Source organism: Labeo rohita, chromosome 12 (genome assembly GCF_022985175.1).
Source record: "Labeo rohita strain BAU-BD-2019 chromosome 12, IGBB_LRoh.1.0, whole genome shotgun sequence".
NCBI lineage: Eukaryota > Metazoa > Chordata > Actinopteri > Cypriniformes > Cyprinidae > Labeo > Labeo rohita.
The window spans coordinates 21,652,306-21,672,926 of NC_066880.1; the positions used below are offsets into that span (position 1 = coordinate 21,652,306).

Consider the following 20,621-nt stretch of genomic DNA (forward strand, 5'->3'; position numbering starts at 1 on the left):
AATGCAGTTTAAATGCAACTTCAAAGGGCTCTAAATGATCCCAGCTGAGGAAAAAGGGTCTTATCCAGCAAAACGATCTGATATGTTTTTCGTTTTTTTTCACCTCTAACGTTTGTCTTGTTTCGGAATGCATGAACTCGGGTTCAAGACAGTTAGGGTATGTTGAAAAATTTTCTCCTCCAACTTCAAAATCATCTTAAATTGCTGCAGAAGTACCAACACAGTGTTTACAAAGTAAACATGCAAAGAAGGTCAAACGCCCTTTACAAAAAATGGTAAAACAGTGATGCAGGACGATTTTGAAGTTGGAGGAGAAAATGAGATAGAACTTTTTCAACATACCCTAACTGTACTGAACCGGAAAAAACACGCAGATCTAGACAAGACGAGCGTTTGAGGTTAAATAGTATATAAATTGTTATTTTTTTTAACCGATCGTTTCGTTAAATAAGACCCTTTTTCCTCGACTGGGATCATTTTGAGACTTGAAGCTGCATTGAAACTGCATTTTGGAAACTCAGGGGCTTCACAGATTTCCACTATATGGAGAGAATTCCTAAAATGTTTTCCTCAAAAAACAAAATTTCTTTTAAAAACTGCAGTTTGTACTGTTTGTATATATATATATATATATATATATATATATATATATATATATAGCAGAAAGTGCTATTGAAAGGGAATATTAAATATTTAAACTTAACATTATATTCAGTATGAAACCTGGAGGGTATAAATGATCAAAATGCAAAAACAGTATTAATTTGCTCTAATTCAAAACTGATTTGAATCTGCAAAAGTAAAAACAATTTCTTACTTGCTGTTCATCAATCTGGACCTTTAATCTGATCGGTGTTCCATCGTCCATTTGATCTTCTGCTTCAACCTCAAGAGAGCCCGTTTCCAGACGTCGCCGACGGGCAAAATCTTTCATCATGTCTCGAACTGCAAGCTCTGCATTACTCTAAATATACACACTTTACTTTACGATAACATAAACCAAACCATGGCATAAACCTAAAAGGTTAGTTCACCCAAAAATGAAAATTTAGTCATTAATTACTCACCTTTATGTCATTCCAAACCCCTAGGACTTTTGTTCATCTTCGGGACACAAATGAAGATATTTTTTATGAAATCCAAGCGCCTTCAGACCCTGCATAGACAGAACGGTTCTATGGAACTGATACATTCAAAGACCAGAAAGGTAGCAGTGACATTGTTAAAATTGTCCATGTGACATCAGTAGTTCAATGTTAATGTTATGAAGCTACAGTAATACTTTCTGAGCTCAAAGAAAACAAAAATAATTACTTTTTTCAACGATTTGCCTTCCGGCTCAGTCTCCGCCGCCATTGCTTCATAGTTCATAACATTACAGTTAAACCACTGATGTCCTTACTACATTTCTGGGCTTTGAATGTATCAGTTGCATTGCTGTCAGAGTCAGAAAGCTCTCGAATTTCATCAAAGGCATCTTAATTTGTGGGTCTTACAGGTTTGAGGGGTTCACAGTAATGAATGACAGAATTTTCATTTTTGGGTAAACCAACCCTTTAAAGCTAAGATTTTCATCACCTATATTTAATACATCAGACACATGTACAGACCTGAATGTATCCCATGTACGCCTGTACAACATCCAGTCCGTAGCTGGCAATTAACTCCCCTACCAGCTGACAACCCCTCTGATTGGCTGCAACCTGTGCTCGAAGGTCCGACAGGTTGTCACGGAGATTGCGTGTCCCAGAGCATCCTGGGTATTGAGCGGGTGCCATGAGGGCTTCTGTCACAGCTGATAGAAATAAAGATGACTATGAAAAATGAGCAAAAAGACTGACCACGGAAACAACCCAGTTTAACAATATGATAATCAGTATCATTTGTTACACTGATTTCAACTTAATTATTATCTCTTCCAACCTTTCTCCTGAAAAACTCCACCCGTGACTAGTTTGAAGGAAGTGAAGACAGCGCCTTCTTGTTGTAGAGAGGTGGAGTGGGGGGGCATGGAGCCTGGAGTGATGCCTCCTATATCAGCATGATGCCCCCTGCTGGCCACAAAGAACACCGGAGCACTAATGCCATCACGAAACACCTGCATAACACAGAGAATCTCATCAAGTCTGTTGGGACACCAGCAGCTCATTCAGCTTTTTAACTTTTTGAATTTTAGTCAGTGTGTTGTGTGTATGTTTGGGCATAAAAAAAGATCTACAACGTTATAAATCTCAAAGTCCACTCCAAAGGGAGATATTTTGTTTTTAAAAAATCCCTTCAAGAACTACAACGAACAGCTCCTTTGGACTACAGTGTTGTTTTTCCGGGTGTTATGATGTCACAATGTGGTCCATTAGAATATCATTAAAAGAAATCCCGCCTACGGAAATTTGAATGGTTGGGGGTGGGTAGGGACGAGGTGGGGGATTAGTCTAACTTAAGCAATGCAAGCGCAGAGAACTGGTTCTGGGATGCTTTAACGAGCCGCAGCGCTGCTGGTATGAACACAAGAATTGACTAGAGTGCCCACGATCAGCTCCGGTGGCCGTGTCAGAGCTGCATGCCACAAACTTGTGCAGTATAGGGGGTCAAAACAAATGCAGATGCATGGCTGGTATAAACACAAGCATTGACTAGAGGGGTGATCAGCTCTGGTGGCCGTGTCAGAGCGTAACGCTCCACAGACGCGTGCAGTGTGTGGTCAGAGATTTATTCATAATACAGTGCAGATAGCTTCACTTATAACGCGAGTTTTCTAAAATGCATAATCTTGCACTAGATTAGGCTAGTCTAATCAGTGATGATGTTCTTTGATAATGTTCTCATTTTCTGTAGCTGCTTTTTAAATATCTAAGGAAATGTAAGCATTAAACTGTAATTAGTAACCTACATTGTTTTTATTCAATTGTTCTCTTGTTAAATACTGCTTTTAGCCTTATGCTGGAGCTGGTTTTGGGCAATGAAACTAAGTATGTAAATAATTTAATAAATTAGCACGATAATATCATGTATCAGTGATCTCACAGGCTGACGATAGCACCCAACACTACTGTAGAATCAACCATACCTTAATATATCCTTAACTATAACAGAGCAAATGGAACTTGCTGCTTTCGCCAATCACAACGCACTGGGACAGCTAATCACAACACATTTAGTTTTTTGGAAGGCGGCCTTCATCAAACCCAGAACTAATCGAGCCATTTGTGCCAGGCTGGGGAGAAAGGTATTGTAATAATGTAAACTAAGTAAAAAATAATGTGTTTTTTGAACCACCAAGCATGAGAGCATGTTCTAGTACACCCCCAAAACAAAATCAAGACTTTGTAAAAGAGCATAATAGGACACCTTTAACAAAAATGAAGCCTATTGCATAATTTAGATTTTTTGCATTGGAATTTCTGCAATGCTGCATTTATTAGATCAGAAATACAGTAAAAACAATATTGTGGATCATTAAAAATTAAACCACTAAAAACTTATCATGAGTGACCTACAGGAGTGATGACTGTAAGGTCTGGTAGATGACTGCCACCTGCACACGGATGATTACTAAGAATCACATCTCCTTCCTGCAAGTTGCCTCCTGCAGCCTTTATCTAAAACATATCAAAAGTACGTTTTCTCAAACTTACAGTTATTACAAAGCTTATAATTTGACCTTTACTGTACTTTGATTTTGTTTGTTTATTCAAAATACATCAAAAAACATAAGCACACTCATACTGTATGTTAAAAAGAGATTCATTGAGATTATGATACAAATCAAATAATAAAAAAGAATTATAAAATGAAATAAAATAACAAAACAAAATAAAATAAAATTAGAAACTGATCATCTGGTAAGAGTGACGGAACAGACGTAAATGACTGCGCTTCAGTCAAACCCGGAACCTCTGACAGCCATGCAGCTACATAAAATAAATGTTTCCAAAAAAATTACAAAAAATAAAAATCAAATTGTAATTTGTGTATTTCTGTACCTGGAACTGTACAGTCTCCTGCATTGCCCCAAGATGAACAGGGATGTGAGGAGCGTTAGACACCAAACCTCCATCAGGACCAAACACAGCACAGGAGAAATCCAGACGTTCTTTTATATTGGTGGAGATGGAGGTTCTCTGCAGCACACGACCCATCTGCTCTGTATTTGAGGAACCACAAAGCTTCTTTAGATACTTAAGAAACAAAATCTGATCTAAGAAGTCTTGTTTTCTGTAAAGCTTATCAAAATGAAGTGAATTCATAATTAATATCGGTCAATGGGCTCAGAAAAATGTATTTAATTCAAAGGGAAAACTTTTCATACTCTACTGACAGATATTTTCAAATACCTCAGAATTACTGAAGAAGATACTCTTTTTTTGCAATGCATGAACATTTAATGCCATGACTTTATAAATGTAAAACTTTCTGCTCTGATCTTTTTTAAGGGGTCATCAGTGCAAAATTCACTTTTACATGTAGTTTGAAAATATTTGTGTGTTTTGGCAGTGTGTGTACACATCCACCCTATAATGATAAAAATCCACCCAGTTTTTTTTAAATCCCCATAAATCATAACCACTTTCTCAGATGAAGCCGTTCACAGATTTTTGGCAGTGACGTAGTTGTGCACATGCCCCTCCTACAGTTGTTAAATGACACTGCTGTTTTAGCACAGATCTGTAAACAGTTTGCCACTGTTTTGACGTCGGACAAGGACGTTTAGACAAGGACGTCTCCTAAACGATTAAGGTTTTCTGTTGTTGGATGAACATAGCAGTTGTCATTTACCTCTGGCATCTGAGCCGCAGGGCATTACTTTTGTTTTTGAAGGGAATGCACCCCCCCAATCTACCAACATGCATCTATGTTCATGCGATTTCGGTCTTAATCTGTGGACTTTTTAGGATCTTTCTGTTTACCCATTTCACAGACTCATTATTCATTCCACATTTTTTCTGTCTTCAGACCTGCAATGCTCATGAAGCGATGGGAGAAGATGGACAACTGGATGGCGTTGAGCTCGGTTCCTAACACACACTGTGTTCCCATGCTGACGTCAATACACACATCACCATCCTCTGTCAGATGAGCCACACACGCCGGCTCCACGAGAATTGTGCTGACAAACGCCACCAAAGAAGTCAAAAATCATAATATCAAAAATATAACATGTTGTACAGAAACAATGAGAACATTTCTAAACCACTTATATCAACTCTCAATTTGAACATCCTAGAATGAAATTTGAATTTCTTTTTACTCTTGAAGAAGACTAAAAGCTATCATAACAATTATTTTAAAAGAAGGTGAAAGATGCAGTACAAATAATATTAATACAGTAAAAAAAAAAAAAAAAGTCTTTGGCATGTTAGGTTATTTATAAAAAAATATTTTGAAGTCCCCATGAAATCAAATTTGAGTTTTTGAGTTTTTGGCTTTTTGTATGAATATGTTAGCCCTAAGGTTATCTATAAGCTAGTGTGTTTCAAAACAATGACAAAATTCACATTTACAAGATACACACATTCAAACCATACTGTCACTAAATAACATGCATTTTGTATGATCCCTCTTATTTTGGTAAAATAATTCACATTTTGCAGATTCTGCGAGGCGTATGTAAGCTTTTCAATTCAACTTTATATAGTCGTAGTGCAGGGGTGTCAAACTTAGCTCACGGAAGGCCACAGAGTTTAGTTCCTGTTTAGGAGCACAATTCTCCTTGTTTAAAGGATCATTCATGTTCAGAAAACAAACACTTCAATATGTTGCACACACTTTAATGTTAACATTGATCAAACCCCAAAAATGAGTGGAAAGCATACTAATAGAAACTTTCAGGAAACCACACACCTGTTCTTGTCAATAATGATGGCTGGTCCCTGGATACTGTGATCACAGGAAAGATCCTCCCACAGATACACACTGGTGTCCAGATAACGGTCCTCAAAGTAACACTGAGTCATCTGGGTTCAAAAAAATCAGTAACATCTCAGTATGATTCCAGGGTTTTATTAATCACAAGCATATTTAAAAAAGGTGTCTGTTTACTGTCAAAATTGAAGTGAATTTGTGTGTGTTCAATGATTAGATTCACTATTTTGAACTGCCTCCATAAACTGAAAGTGACACATCCGTTGTGTGATACCCTGTGAGCAGTGCTGGGAAGGTTACTTTAGAAATGTAATAGGTTACAGATTACAAGTTACTCTATTCAAAATATAATAAGTAATGTAACTTTTCAATTACTTTATTAAAGTAATGTAACTTATTACATTTGATTACTTTTGATTACTTTTCTAAATTTTTCAACTGTTAATCATTTCGAAACATTTAAAACAGGCATAGTTAACCTTACAGTAGCACTCAACACTGATTACTGTCAAAATCCTTTGTCACTTGAATTAAGATTATAATAAGTAAGGGATAATATACATCTTTATTTTGCGATAACTGGCTGGATGCACATTATCCCATTTATTACACAGCTGCTTGCCACAAAAGTAAATAATTTGACACAAAACACTGATCTGAGTTAAAATATTCGAACACAAAGCTTCCATGAAGAAATCAGTTGCTAGCAAGCGGCACGTTGACAGAATTAAGAAATTGTACACATAATATTAAATTGAGTTTTAATATTTTATTAGCTAAGCAAACGCAAAGCTTCCACCAAGAAAAACTGTATAGCGCCGTCTTAGATTGCCTGGATGAGTCTGTGTTATTAGCTTTTACCAGTTGTTATCGGGGAATGTCATGACTGACCAATCAGAATCAAGCATTCCACAAAGCTGTGTAATAATTTAGCTGAAAAGCTGAAACACATCATGGCGCTTCTTGTGCATTGTGCAGCCAGCTTTAGTGTACCCCTACTTAGCAGCCCTAACTGTGCTTTAACGGACTTGACAGGTCAAACTCCATCATAGCAGTAAAGTCAAGGAACTGTGTCTTTGCGTAATGTCTTGGCTTCACAACATCTACAAGTATATGTTTAGGTTTGCATTGGTTTAAATACCTTAATAGGTTTTGGAGATTTCTGCCCTGCTTTGGGATGCACTTTTGACATAATTCCAGACTTTCCAGAACCACGTACACGGATATCATCCACCATGATAGGCCGATCAGTGATGGTGAAGCCAAACTCTTTCAGATATCTGATATATAAAGAGAAATATTGATAGACGGAATAGGAAACAACCATTTTGACCATTCACAGTGGAAACAACAGTACCGTTTAGTGAAGGCTGTTCTGAAGTCTCCAGACATGCAGGAGTGGGGGTTACTCGGGTGACCTGCGGCCGTGATCATGAGTGCACAATCTGTGCCCTCATACCGCAGGTGCAGGAAAACTTCTATATTGATCTGAGAACTGTACAGACAATCATGTTATCATCATGTTATTATCACAATCGGATTTATAATCATCCATTTTTGTTCAAAGGTAATAATAACGCAATAGATGCAAAAAGAGATGCTTTGAAATGTGGCGGTATCTTTGTAGATGACCTGCTAAAGCCTCGTTTGCGCAGTATTTGATCACAGCGTTGAGAGAGTTCTTCTATCCTGCGGTCTAGCTCGGAGTACGAGCCCACTTCATACTTTAGAGAACAGGGTTCCTGAACCTCCTCCACCACATCAGCCAAAGCCAAGCCATATGCTGACAGCACTCCACTGTATCTGGCAGGAAAAAAGTATTGCATTGCAGTGTCACCAAATCAGTTAAAAATGTAAGCATGTCATGTCAATGTTCTTTTTCTAAACTGCTCATAAAGATTTCAAATGCCTATCATTTTACAATACATTATAAATATAAACATGAAATACAGCCAAAAGCAAGAGTCACTGAGGTCCAAGTACATGTGAGGAGAACATGCTGTGAAAATTTTTCAGAGTCAGATTAAAAGTTCTATGATTACAGTTGCACAGTTCTTAACTGCCTTCAGTTATAGCACCCCATCATCAAAATTGATGGGATTTTCTGTGTCCCGCAAGATGTGGCCTGTAATGACTGAATGGCCTACAGTTGAGGTCAAAAGTTTACATACACAAAATGTTAATTATTTTACCAAAATAAGAGGAATCATACAAAATGCATGTTATTTTACTGACCTGAATAAGATATTTCACATAAAAGATGTTTATATATAGTCCACAAGAGAAAATAATAGTTCTTCAGAAAGATCCTTCAGGACCCACACATTCTTTGGTTTTTCAGCATTTTTGTGTATTTGAACCCTTTCCAACAATGACTGTATGATTTTGAGATCCATCTTTTCACACTGAGGACAACTGAGGGACACATATGCAACTATTACAGAAGGGTCAAACACTCACTGATGCTTCAGAAGGAAAAAAAATGATGCATTAAGAGCCAGGGGTGTAAACTTTTGAACAGAATGAAGATTTTGCTTAAATACCATGTAAAAATGTCATTTAGTACTGCCCTTCAGAAGCTACAGAAGATTCTTACATGTTTCCCAGAAGACAAAATAAGTTAATAAGTTAAATTTGCCCTGATCTTCAAATTCAAAGAGTTTATACCTCCTGGCTTTTAATGCATTGTGATTCCTTCTGAAACATCAGTGAGCATTTGAACCTTGTGTAATATGAGTCATATGTTGCATATGAGTCCCTCAGTTGTCCTCAGTTTGAAAAGATGGATCTCACAATCTTACAGTCATTGTTGGAAAGGGTCAAATACCCAAAAATGTTATTTTTCTGAAGACTGTTTAGGACAAACAAGGGACTCATGAACAACTAAACAAACAAAAAAACAGTATTAAGGATCAAACAAAAGTAAACTTTTGAACAGGGTCATTTTTATAAATTACTTTCTCGTGGACTATATGCAAACATCTTTTATGTGAAATATCTTATTCAAGTCAGTACTAAACAAAAAATAACACACTTTTTGTATGATCCCTCTTATTTTGATAAAATAATTATAATTTTGCAGATTCTGTAAGGTGTATGTAAACTTTTCATTTTCATTTTCATTTCAGATTCAGGTCAACCCACAGATTCAGAATAAAAAGGACTTATAGCTCAAAAAATGTATTCTTTTGCAGGACATTTTGGAAGAAAGCATCATGCAGACACCCTGATGAATTTATAAGCTACTGAATTTTGTTGAATTTTTGTGTCCAATTACCAGTATTTGTATACGCAAAACATTCCACCACCGACTAAATGTGTGAAATTTCAACTTCCTTAAACAAAAAGTTACTTTTGGACTTTGTGTTTGAAAGATTCAGGGCCATTGTGGGCCTCACCTAAAAAGTGCAATTAGAATTTACCGTAAATTCTATTCTGAGAATATTTGTTTTATATGGGGATGTATAATTTCTGTATTTTTTTTATTCATTTAGTCAGTGATTTTATTGTAATCCAAATTTGGAATGTCTCCCACCACAATTGAGAAAATTCCCGGCTGAATTATCTAATGTTTTTTGCTCATGTAGTAATTTAATTCCCATCCATGTGGTAATAATATCCCCACAACTTACATTTCACTCAAGGAATACATTTCATCAGTCCGTGCATTCTCTGGGAATTGAACCCACGTGGGGTTATCTGAGCTGCAGGAAAGTACTAATTAGTTTCCCTTACACCAGGATTGTCTTCTCCAGTGAGTGCATCATAAGTAGTAAGCATGTAATGAAAAACCTGGATTCTAGAACACTTTAAAGAGTGACAAAACTACCGTCACTCACTGTGTTTTGCTCTTAGTCTGTTTAAATTAAAAATTAAAAATTTGAAAACTGGCTACTAAAAAAAAGTAACAAATTTAGTCTAAGCCTGTTAACAGGCTTTAGTAGCTGCTTTTGTTCTAAATGACTTACAAAGAACAAAAACACAAGCATCATACAAGACAAAAATATCTGAAATGGTGCACTGCCAAATTTAAACAGTAATGCAGTGAACAATCAGGATCAGAAGATTGAAATGGAAAGTGTCCTGTCAGGTACAGTCTTGAACAAGGTGGTACAGTCACCTCACTTTATTAGGAGGAATGTGCGGTTCAACCAGCAGCATATTTTCAACACCACTCATCCATTTCTCAAGAAACTTTCATGATTGATTTAATGCAGTCCCTTTTAAAGGAGAAGTCCACTTCCAGAACAACAATTTACAAATAATTTACTCACCCCCTTGTCATCCAAGATGTTCATGACTTTCTTTCTTCAGTCATAAAGAAATTATGTTTTTTGAGGAAAACATTTCAGCATTTTTCTCCATATAATGGACTGATATGGTGCCCCGAGTTTGAACTTCCAAAATTGCAGTTTAAATGCAGCTTCAAACGATCCCAAATGTGGTTGTAAACAACCCCAGCTGAGAAAGAAGGGTCTTATCTAGCATAACAATCAGTTATTTTAATAAAAATAATACAATTTCTATACTTTTTAATGCCAAATGCTCATCTTGTCTTACTCTGCCTGGACTGTTTTTGTTCCGGTTCATGACAGTTAGGGCATGTCGAAAAACTCCCATCTCTGGTTCTCCCTCAACTTCAAAATCATCCCATATCGCTGTTTTACCTTTTTTGTTAATGGTATTTGATCTTTTTTGCAAGTTCACTTTGCAAAGACTGGGTTGGAACTTCTGCAGCGAAGTCGGATGATTTTGAAATAATTTTTGAAGTTGAGGGAGAAAATACGATTGTTTTTTTCAACATACCCTAACTGTCTTGAGTCAGAATACACAGAGTTCAGGGAGAGAAAGGCAAGATGAGCGTTTGAGATTAAAAAGTATTTAAATTGTATTATTTTAATGAAAATAGCCGATCGTTTCGCTAGATTAGACCTCGGCTGGGATCATTTACAACTGCATTTAGGATCGTTTGAAGCCTCATTTAAACTGCTTTTTTGGAAGTTCAAAATTGGTGCACCATACCAGTCCATTATATGGAGAAAAATGCAGAAATGTTTTCCTCAAAAAACATAATTTCTTTACGACTGAAGAAAGAAAGACATAAACATCTTGGATGTCAAGGGGGTGAGTAAATTATACGTGAATCTTTGTTTTGGAAGTGGACTTCTCCTTCAATTAAACAAAATTGTTGATGTGCCTCATCCTTTGCCACAGCAATTTTATTTGTGTACCATCCTCATTGCTTTGTGTTGTTTTGAGTTCATTACGCACAGCAGAACAGAGTCTGTAAAAAGCATTTTGCTCCCATTCCATTAAGGCACGCAACAGACAAAATACACATGTATAAACATACAGACATACTTGTGTATGAAGACAGTCTTCATGCCTAGAGCTCTTGCAATGGCACAGGCGTGCTGACCACCAGCTCCTCCAAAACATGCCAGCACATGCTCAGATGTATCATGTCCTTTAGCCTGTTGATAAAGACAATATTCAACACGGTCAAATCTGAACTGATGTTGACGTTAACATATTTCATAGAGGTACATTCCTTGCTTAAAATGTAACACAGATCATTTTGATGTACAGGTGTGTTCATATTGCAAAAACAATAGTGCAACAGACATTTTAAGGAAACTCATAAGATGTATAGGGCCAGATTTACTAATCAGGGCAAAAAAGTGTGAGACTGTATTCCCATAAAAGGGCCCCTGTGAGTGAAAAGTTCACTGAGTGATTAAATAACAATGTACAAATGAAAAAACAAAGATGTATCTGACTTACACTACCAGTCAAAAGTTTCTGAACAGTAAGTCTTTTTTGTTCACCTGGCCTGCATTTATTTGACCCAAAGTACAACAAAAACAGTAAAATTTAGATTTTGTTTTACTATTTAAAATAACTGTTTTTAGTTTGAATACATTTTGAAATGTAATGTATTCCTGTGATTTCAAAGCTACATTTTTAGCATCTTTACTCTAGTCACATGATCCTTCACAAAACATTCTGATTATTATTATTATTATTATTATTAATGTTGTAAATAGCTGAGTAGATTTTTTTTCAGGTTTTTTTAAAGTATAGAAAGTTCAGAAGAACAACATTTATCTGAAATCGAAATATTCTGTAACATTATAAACATCTTGATCATCACTTTTGATCAGTTTAAAGCGTCTTTGCTAAATAAAATTTTCATAATTTCTTTCCCAAAAGAAAAAAAAAAAAATTATACTGACTCCAAGCTTTTGAATTGTATAGTGTATAATGTTACAAAAGCTTTTTATTTTAGATAAATGTTGATCTTTGTATCTTTCTATTCATCAAAAAATCCTAAAAATTCTGATAATAATAATTATAAAAAAAATCAGCATATTAGAATGATTTCTGAAGGATTATTGACGCTGCAGACTGGAGTAATGATGCTGAAAGTTTAGCTTTGATCACAGGAATAAATTACATTTTAAAATAATTCAAACAGAAAACAGTTATTTTAAATAGTAAAAATATTTCAAAATTTTACCGCTTTTGCTGTATTTTGGATCAAATAAATGCAGGCTTGATAAACCAAAGAGAATCTTAAAAAGACATTAAAAATCTTACTGTTCATATCACATCATATCGTAGCGTAGCATCAAGAAGCTACCTAGATAAGTTTATAATGTGTAACCTGAGACCCGAGAAAAAAAATATAGCAAAAAAAATTTTTTTTTTCATGTCTTTATATTGTTTAGAGCATTAAAAAAATGATTTTTTTTTTTTTTTTTTTTTTTTACAAATTTTAAATGATATGTCATTCATAGGTTATGCTTTGTCCTTGGTAGAGGACATCGGGACTCTAAAAATATCAAAAAGACATGAATGAACGAACATGGATAGGCAAAAACTATTGATTTTTTTTTAAATCACCAATACATTTTTAGTTTTCATTTTTAATTTTTTCTTCCAAACTTTTTATAAAGATGAGTCTTAACTATGTAATAACATAATGATTTTATAAACCATTTGTCTGTATGCGAAATGTATGTAAAATGGCCACAAAATTCATTTGTTGTGTCTCCCAAAATGTGTACTAAATATGCTTTTAGTCCCAGTGTCCTCATATGAGGACATGTATGAAATCAACGCCCTGTTTCGTAACAGAAAGTCATATTTTGATTTGAAACCCCATAACATTTTTCAGAGATGTTGGTTTATGACACACAGTTTAAAAATTTGTCAGATTTAAATGATAATTACAAAATATTATATTTCCATAAGAGTGTCATTAAATTAATATTAGACATTTTTGAAGACCAAACTTAAAACTGTGGCATGTACAGTCTCAGACAAATATGAATGTTTATGAATGTTTTATGAATGTTTTATTGTAGGTAAGAGATTGCAAACCGAAAAAGGACCAATCAATGTGGCTCTAATAAGTGCTGAACTGGTACTATAATTGTCAAACAATTGTTTTGGGTCAATGCAAAAACAAAAAAAATTGAGCCAAGGACTTCACAAGACCTCTGAATGTTCTCCTGTGGTACCTGGCACCAAGGCATTATTAGCAGATCCTTTAAGTTCTGCAAGTTGCAAAATGAAGCCTGCATGAATCTTATTTGTTGGTCCAGCACATCCTATAGAATCAAATTCAGATCTAGGGAATGTGGAGGCCAGTATTAAGTTTTCCAGCAATTTGGGCGACAGTAGCTCTTAATCCTAATGTCTGGTTCACTAGCTATCCTTCCAAGCACCACTTTTGGTAGGTAAGTAATAACCACTGTATACCTGGAACACTCCACAAGAACTTTTGGAGATGCTCTGACCCAGTTGTCTAGCCATCACTTGTCAAAGACATCTTTTCACTTGCCCATTTTACCTGCTTTCAACACATGAAATTCAAGAACCGACTGTTCACTTGATGCCTAATATATCCCACCCTTTGACGAGTGTGATTGCAACGATACAATCAATGTTATTCACTTCACCTGTCAGCAGTTTTAATGTTGTGGCTGATCAGTGTACATATATACTATATGGACAACAGAATTAAGACGCACTTCCTAATTACTGGCCACTACTATATATATAATGGTAAGCTTAGTGGCTACCTAAAAAAAGTTGGAGTTTATTTTATGTAAATTGTGATTTCTTTTAGTAATTAGCACTACATGCAAACAACTTGTATATCTTATATATCACAACAACCAGGTTGAAAAATATGCTAGAATATAGAAAGTCCACACCTATTCTTTTATGTAAGCTATACAAATTTAAAGTCACTGAATAGTGTGCTGTACCTGTGTAAGTGCTCTGATTGGCCGGCACATGGCTTCATTAGCCACACTGACGAAGCCCATAGCAACATCTTCTACACTCATTTCTGAATGCTCCCCTCCTGCAGCACCACTCGATGATTGGTTAGTTGAAAGGTATTGATTAATTTCTTTTGTGAGTGTGTGGAATTGCTTCATGGTTTCCTCGGTTGAGAGAGGCTCATTTTCTTCAGGGCCAAAAATTTTTGGGAAGAAAGAAGGCAGCAGGCGGCCAAGGGCTAGATTAGCATCAGTGACAGTCAGAGGACCACCTGAACCAGGAAAGAAAAGAGAAACACAATGAACATGTGCTATAGAGTTATTGTAGCTTTCAGTCCAGTCTTCATGACACGATAACGTCAAGACTTTTTAATTTGGAGAAACACGGCAGAAGTACACTACCAGTCAAAAGTTTTTGAACAGTAAGATTTTGAAAAAATATATTTAAAATAAGTGTTTTCTATTTGAATATATTTTAAAATGTAATTTATTCCTGTGATCAAAGCTGAATTTTCAGCACTACTCCAGTCTTCAGTGTCACATGATCCTTTAGAAATCATTCTAATATGCTGATACACTATACACTATACCATTCAAAAGCTTGGAGTAAGTATAATTGTTCTGGAGGGGGTGGTATAGAGATGAATACTTTTATTTAGCAAGGATGCTTCGAATTGATCAAACGTGATGATAAAGACATTTATAATGTTACAAAAGATTTCTATTTCAGATATAAACTGTTCTTCTGCACTTTGTAAAAAAATCTACTCAGCTGTTTTCAACATAATAATAATAATACTAATAAATGTTTTTTGAGCAGCAAATCAGAATATTAGAATGATTTCTGCAGAATCATGTGACTGGAGTAATTATGCTAAAAATTCAGCTTTGAAATGACCGGAATAAATTACATTTTAAAATATATTCAAATACAAAACAGTTATATTAAATAGTAAAAATATTTCAACATTTTACTGTTTTTGCTGTACTTTGGATCAAATATATGCAGGCTTGGTGAGCAGAAGAAAAAAAAACATTAAAAATCTTACTGTTCAAAAACTTTTGACTGGTAGTGTACGTAAGGCAGAAGCTGTCACAGCAGATTTGAAATGTATGAACCTAAATGCACAAAAAATGTTAAAAATTAAAATAATAAAGCTTGAGTTTTTCTGTCAGCAAAGGCTTCACATGTGATGTTGGCTATACTGACAGAGAACATCAGTGTCAGAGATGGCAGAGGAGATTAATAAGATTTATAAATTTCTATCAATGTAGATGTTACATGTTGTGTTGGATGTGGGTATCATTTGTGTTTTTACAGTACATATTGTTTTAAACAATTAAGCAGTTGTCTTACAAACACCCCAATAAATGAGTAAGTCAATAAGATGAGACTAAACATTTGTCAGTTTTTCAGTTATGGAATTGATGCAGTTTTGTGCTGAATCATATTTATATTTTTATTTTGGGAGTATACTTCAAATAGAAATTTGTCATGAATTTCACACAAAATAGTCACAACTTTTTTTTTTTTTTTTTTTTTTTTTTACAGTTTTATAGTCTTTCATAGAAAAAAGCACTGGAAATGGAAACAGATTCTGATAGAGGGGGGCCTTGTGTCTTGTGTTGACAGTTATGATGTATATTATATATAAAGTTAATGTGAATAATTTTTTTCAGCATATGTACATTTATTGTAATAATTTATAGGTGCCTTAATGTCTTGACTAGTATTAATGTGCCAATACTGGTACATTTTTATGTAGTGAATCAGTATCAGCTGTATCAGCAATAGTTGAGATTTTTACACAGACATGAGAAGAAAAATTGGATGGGAGCAAGTATTATGCAATGTAGAAGGGTTAAATGTACAAGCAAGAAGAAGAAGATAGACAATAAATCCGATAACCTAATGGCTGCTCTTACCCTTCCTATAGCAGGCAGGTCCAGGGTGAGCACCAGCTGACTCTGGCCCCACAACAAACATCCCCGACCTGAAATACAGACATACAATAAAAAAGATATTCACCTTTCCTAACTTACACAGGATTAATACAGTTTCACGGTTAAATATTATGTGAGAACTATGACTAATATACTACTACTGTGTAACTATAAGCCTACTATGTTAAATGTTTTGTGTGGTATATGTACTCTTTTAAAGGTGAAATATGCAGTTTTTGTGCTACCAGTGCCACTTGGTAGAATGAAAAAAATAAAGCATATCTTCAAACAACCTTTGCAAATGCCTCTTTGCCGCATTACACCTCCCCCAAATCAAACATAACAATCACAACAATTACAAGTCTATAAAAGTGAAGGCATGTCCCATCAGATAAAAGTAGGCTACTTACAATAAAAAGTCCAACATATAGTGAATACTCTAAACTGTGCTGCTACGTGTCATGACTATGCAATTGAGCGGGCTAACACTCTAGAGCAAATTATAATTACATTATTTTTACTTGCTAAGGAGCATTATGAAAGGGTTATGACATGTATTAATTATAATAAGTTTGGTTTCTCAAATTAACCAAAACACAGGGTTTGTGCAGGACTTTTTTTTTTACCCTTTTACCCTGCTCTATAACATATCATCCAAAAAATCTGCTACATTCAACCATTAATCGTCACCCCAAATTATAATTTGCACACTGAAATGGAAAGATGTGAAGATAGTAACAAACAAGGAGGGTGGCGACAAGATGTGGGACAGAGAGCAAATGGTGACAGTACACAAAAGAAGCCTTGTGCTTTAACACAGATTACACAACACAGAGCATGAGCAACAGTATCCTAACACCAACAGTGAATTAAAACCATGTCCAAAGTCATAACAGGACTGTGTCAGAGATGTTTTAGTCAAAATAATATATTTATTTATGGAGAAGCACTCCAACAGTGATTATGTTAAAGGTGAAGTTCACTTCCAGAACAAAAATTGACAGATCATTTACTCACCCCCATGTCATCCAAGATGTTCATGTCTTTCTTCAGTCGTAAGGAAATTATGTTTTTTGAGGAAAACATTTGAACATTTTTCTCCATATAGTGGACTTCAATGGTGCCTGTGAGTTTGAACTTCCAAAATGCAGTTTAAATGCAGCTTCAAAGGGCTCTAAACGATCCCAGTGAAGAAAGAAGGGCCTTGTCTAGCAATTTATATAATGTTTAACCTCAAATGCTTGTCTTGTCTAGCTCTATGTGAACCAGTGTTAAAGTGAACCCGCAACGATGGTCAAACACCCTTTAAAAAACAGGTAAAACAGCGATGGAGAAAATGAGATGGGAGTATTTTGACATAGCCTAACTGTCATGAACCGGAAATACACAGAGAGCACATGCAGAGCTAGACAAGATGAGCGTTTAAGGTTAAAAAGTAGGGGAAACCGGGGAGTGTTGTAACATGGGGTTAGTTGTAACACTGTCAGTTTAACAAGTCAGTAAGGAGCTGTGGTGATGTCATCAATATCACACACTCCATTCACATAATGTTACAGGAGAAGTGGCATGTAAATGTGAGCAACTTTGTAGATTTAATGACAAAAAAACTGATCTTCAGGAGAGAAAGTAATTTTTGTTCATTAAGATTATTTTTTGCCTAGCAGTCATTGTGTTGTAGATACAATTATTTTAAAACTTTCGCACGGGCTTGTGTTTCCAGTCTGATGCATTCGCACGCAGTTGAATGGAAGTCAATGGAACGAAAAGTCTACTGTGATGGCGGCTTAACTTAAAACCCACATGCTAAAACAGCTTGCTATGTTATGGCTGTTTGGTGTGGGGATAGTTGTAACAGTTCATCAAAAACGACAACTACATTACAACTCCATTCCAACAAAGTGATGTGAGGTTTTTGTTGCACATCAAGGGATTTATGTAAAATGTGTTTCCATTGTTTTGCTAGATAAGACCCTTCTTCCTCGGCTGGGATCGTTTAGAGCCCTTCAAAGCTGCATTTTGGAAGTTCAAACTCGTGAGCAGTATAGAAGTCCACTATATGGAGAGCATTCCCAAAATTCTTTCCTCAAGAAACATAATTTCTTTACGACTGAAGAAAGAAAGACATAAACATTTTGGATGATAAGGGGGTGAGTAAATTATCTGTACATATTTTGTTCTGGAAGTGAACTTCTCCTTTAAGGCTGTTTCATTCCTACAAGTGCTGCAAATGATGTGTGTTTGTGTTGTGGATATGACCTGACCCACATCCTTTGGATGACTGCACAGGCAACGTTTGCATGAATGCATTTGTGCTGACAATCAGCAATCCAAGAGCCAAACCAATTAAATTATTAATTATTAGTTATTGCTTCATCATGAACACCCACGTCGCTGGTTCTTACTTAACTCTCTTATGACCAATAAGAAACTAAACAAACCTAACTAAATGTGAAAGCATGCTATAGTAAGAATGATTCAAAATCCACTTCCAGAACAACAATTTACAAATAATTTACTCACCCCCTTGTCATCCAAGATGTTCATGTCTTTCTGTCTTCAGTCATAAAGAAATTATGGTTTTTGAGGAAAGCATTTCAGGATTTTTCTTCATATAATGGACTTGATTGGTGCCCCGATTTTGAACTTCCAAACTGTAGTTTAAATGCAGCTTCAAAGGGCTCTTAATGATCCCAGCCGAGGAAGAAGGGTCTTATCTAGCGAAACGATCTGTCATTTTTTTAAAAAAATAAAAATAAAAAATGTGTATACTTTTTAAGCACAGAAGCTCAAGTAGCACAGGCTCTGAGATGCGTGTTCATGACGCTACGAATTAGTGATGGGTCGTTCTTGAATGATTTGTTCATTTTGAACAAATCTTTAATGTGACTCAGGAAGAATGAGTCGTCTCGGGGAGTGATTTGTTCAGTTGCGCATGCGCAACATCCTATTAGGTTCTGTACTGGAATTAGTTCACCTGTTTCAAGTCTTCGGGTTTTTCGAGTCATTTGTTCATCTTATGGGGCTGTCACGTGATGAACGAACAACTCAAACCCGAAAACTTGTCAGATAAGACGTAAGGTGAGCTAATCATAGGCTAAACCCAGGTAAACAATTAATTAATTTTTTCTGTTTCTTATAGCATTATAGTTTTGTCTTGTTTGTAGTGTAATCAACGTTTGTGTAAACAGTAGATGTGTTAGGGAAGAACGAAATGACTCGAAAAAAGATTCATTCATTTTGCTGAACGAGACTCAAAGGTCCGATTACAACTTCAGAATCGTCCAACATTTGTTTTTTTTGTTTGTTAACAGCATTTGCCTTACTTGCACTTTCTTAGTCTTTGGAAGTTCGCTTTGTAAACACAGGGTCTGTAGCTCCGCCTACGCTCGGCGTGACCTTTTGACATGATTCAATAGCACGTGAACGCGCATCCCAGAACCTGTGCTACGCAAGCTTTTGTGGTTAAAAAGTATACAAATTTTTATTTTCCAAAAAAAATTACCGATCGCTTCGCTAGATAAGACCCTTCTTCCTTGGCTGAGATCGTTTAGATCCCTTTGAAGCTGCATTTAAACCACATTTTGGAAGTTCAAAATCGGGGCACCAAGAAGTCCATTATATAAAGAAAAATGCTGAAATGTTTTCCTCAAAAACCATAATTTCTGAAATGTTTTCCTCAAAAACCATAATTTCTGATATTAATATTGTATGTTGGTTACCGAAAGAACAGTCGAGAGCCTCCACCTGCCGCTACAGTGCTGATGTCAAGCTGTGGAGCCTGCAGGGTGATGCCAGAGATAGTTGCTTCAAACACATGTTCATACTGTCCAGCGTATCGGCTCACATCTGTAGATGTGCCTGTACAAACAAATCCATCAGTCTCTTTTCTGACCTCAGTTCAACTTAGTTCAGTGCAAGAGGGTAAGATTTTTTTGTGATTGACCATTTGATGGACTATTCTATTATACATTCAGGAGATACATTTACTCATCTCTCACCTCCCATGTCAAAACCAATGACAGGCTTCTTTTCCATAAACCCATAACATGTGACAGCATAGCCCACGACTCCTCCAGCAGGACCAGAAAGCACTGCCCGAGAGCCGCAGAACTGCTCCATTGGTGTCAGCCCACCATCTGACTGCATGAATAACACATCCACATCCTGATAAAGAGAGAGAGGAGGAGTATTAAATTATAAAAGGTACTTATAAAAGCTAATTAAAAAAAAACTCACTGACATACCTTCAAGCCTCCTTTAAAGCCTGCTGAGAACTCAGTGAGGTAAAGGTGTATTTTGGGCGTGAGGTAAGCATCGGCACAAACAGTGTACCCACGAGGCACTGCTCGCACCATGGGCATCACCTCACTGGAAAGAGACACTTGAGTGAAACCAAGACGCTTCGCCAAAGAGCCCACAGCCTTCTCATGAGCCGCCCATCTGGAACACAAAATATCAGGAATGAGAAAAATGATTTAATTGAACACTATCAGATGTCTCAGTATGCTTTAATTAATTCAA

At 35.9% G+C, this 20,621-nt stretch overlaps 1 protein-coding gene across 1 annotated transcript in view; it reads right to left on the minus strand.

Annotated features, from left to right (window-relative positions):
- The window catches only part of oplah (5-oxoprolinase, ATP-hydrolysing), a 31,725-nt gene that overhangs the window by 5,865 nt on the left and 5,239 nt on the right, over positions 1–20,621 (minus strand). Inside the window, exons 6-21 of the mRNA XM_051124805.1 lie at positions 20,345–20,540; positions 20,099–20,264; positions 19,820–19,958; positions 16,083–16,150; positions 14,142–14,428; positions 11,224–11,336; positions 7,495–7,665; positions 7,220–7,357; positions 7,004–7,142; positions 5,842–5,954; positions 4,956–5,107; positions 3,984–4,144; positions 3,498–3,599; positions 1,924–2,098; positions 1,611–1,795; positions 818–964 (exon numbers count right to left, since the gene is read on the minus strand). Of these exons, the coding sequence (XP_050980762.1) occupies positions 818–964; positions 1,611–1,795; positions 1,924–2,098; positions 3,498–3,599; positions 3,984–4,144; positions 4,956–5,107; positions 5,842–5,954; positions 7,004–7,142; positions 7,220–7,357; positions 7,495–7,665; positions 11,224–11,336; positions 14,142–14,428; positions 16,083–16,150; positions 19,820–19,958; positions 20,099–20,264; positions 20,345–20,540 (2,452 nt within the window). The remainder of the gene's footprint in view (positions 1–817; positions 965–1,610; positions 1,796–1,923; positions 2,099–3,497; positions 3,600–3,983; positions 4,145–4,955; positions 5,108–5,841; positions 5,955–7,003; positions 7,143–7,219; positions 7,358–7,494; positions 7,666–11,223; positions 11,337–14,141; positions 14,429–16,082; positions 16,151–19,819; positions 19,959–20,098; positions 20,265–20,344; positions 20,541–20,621) is intronic.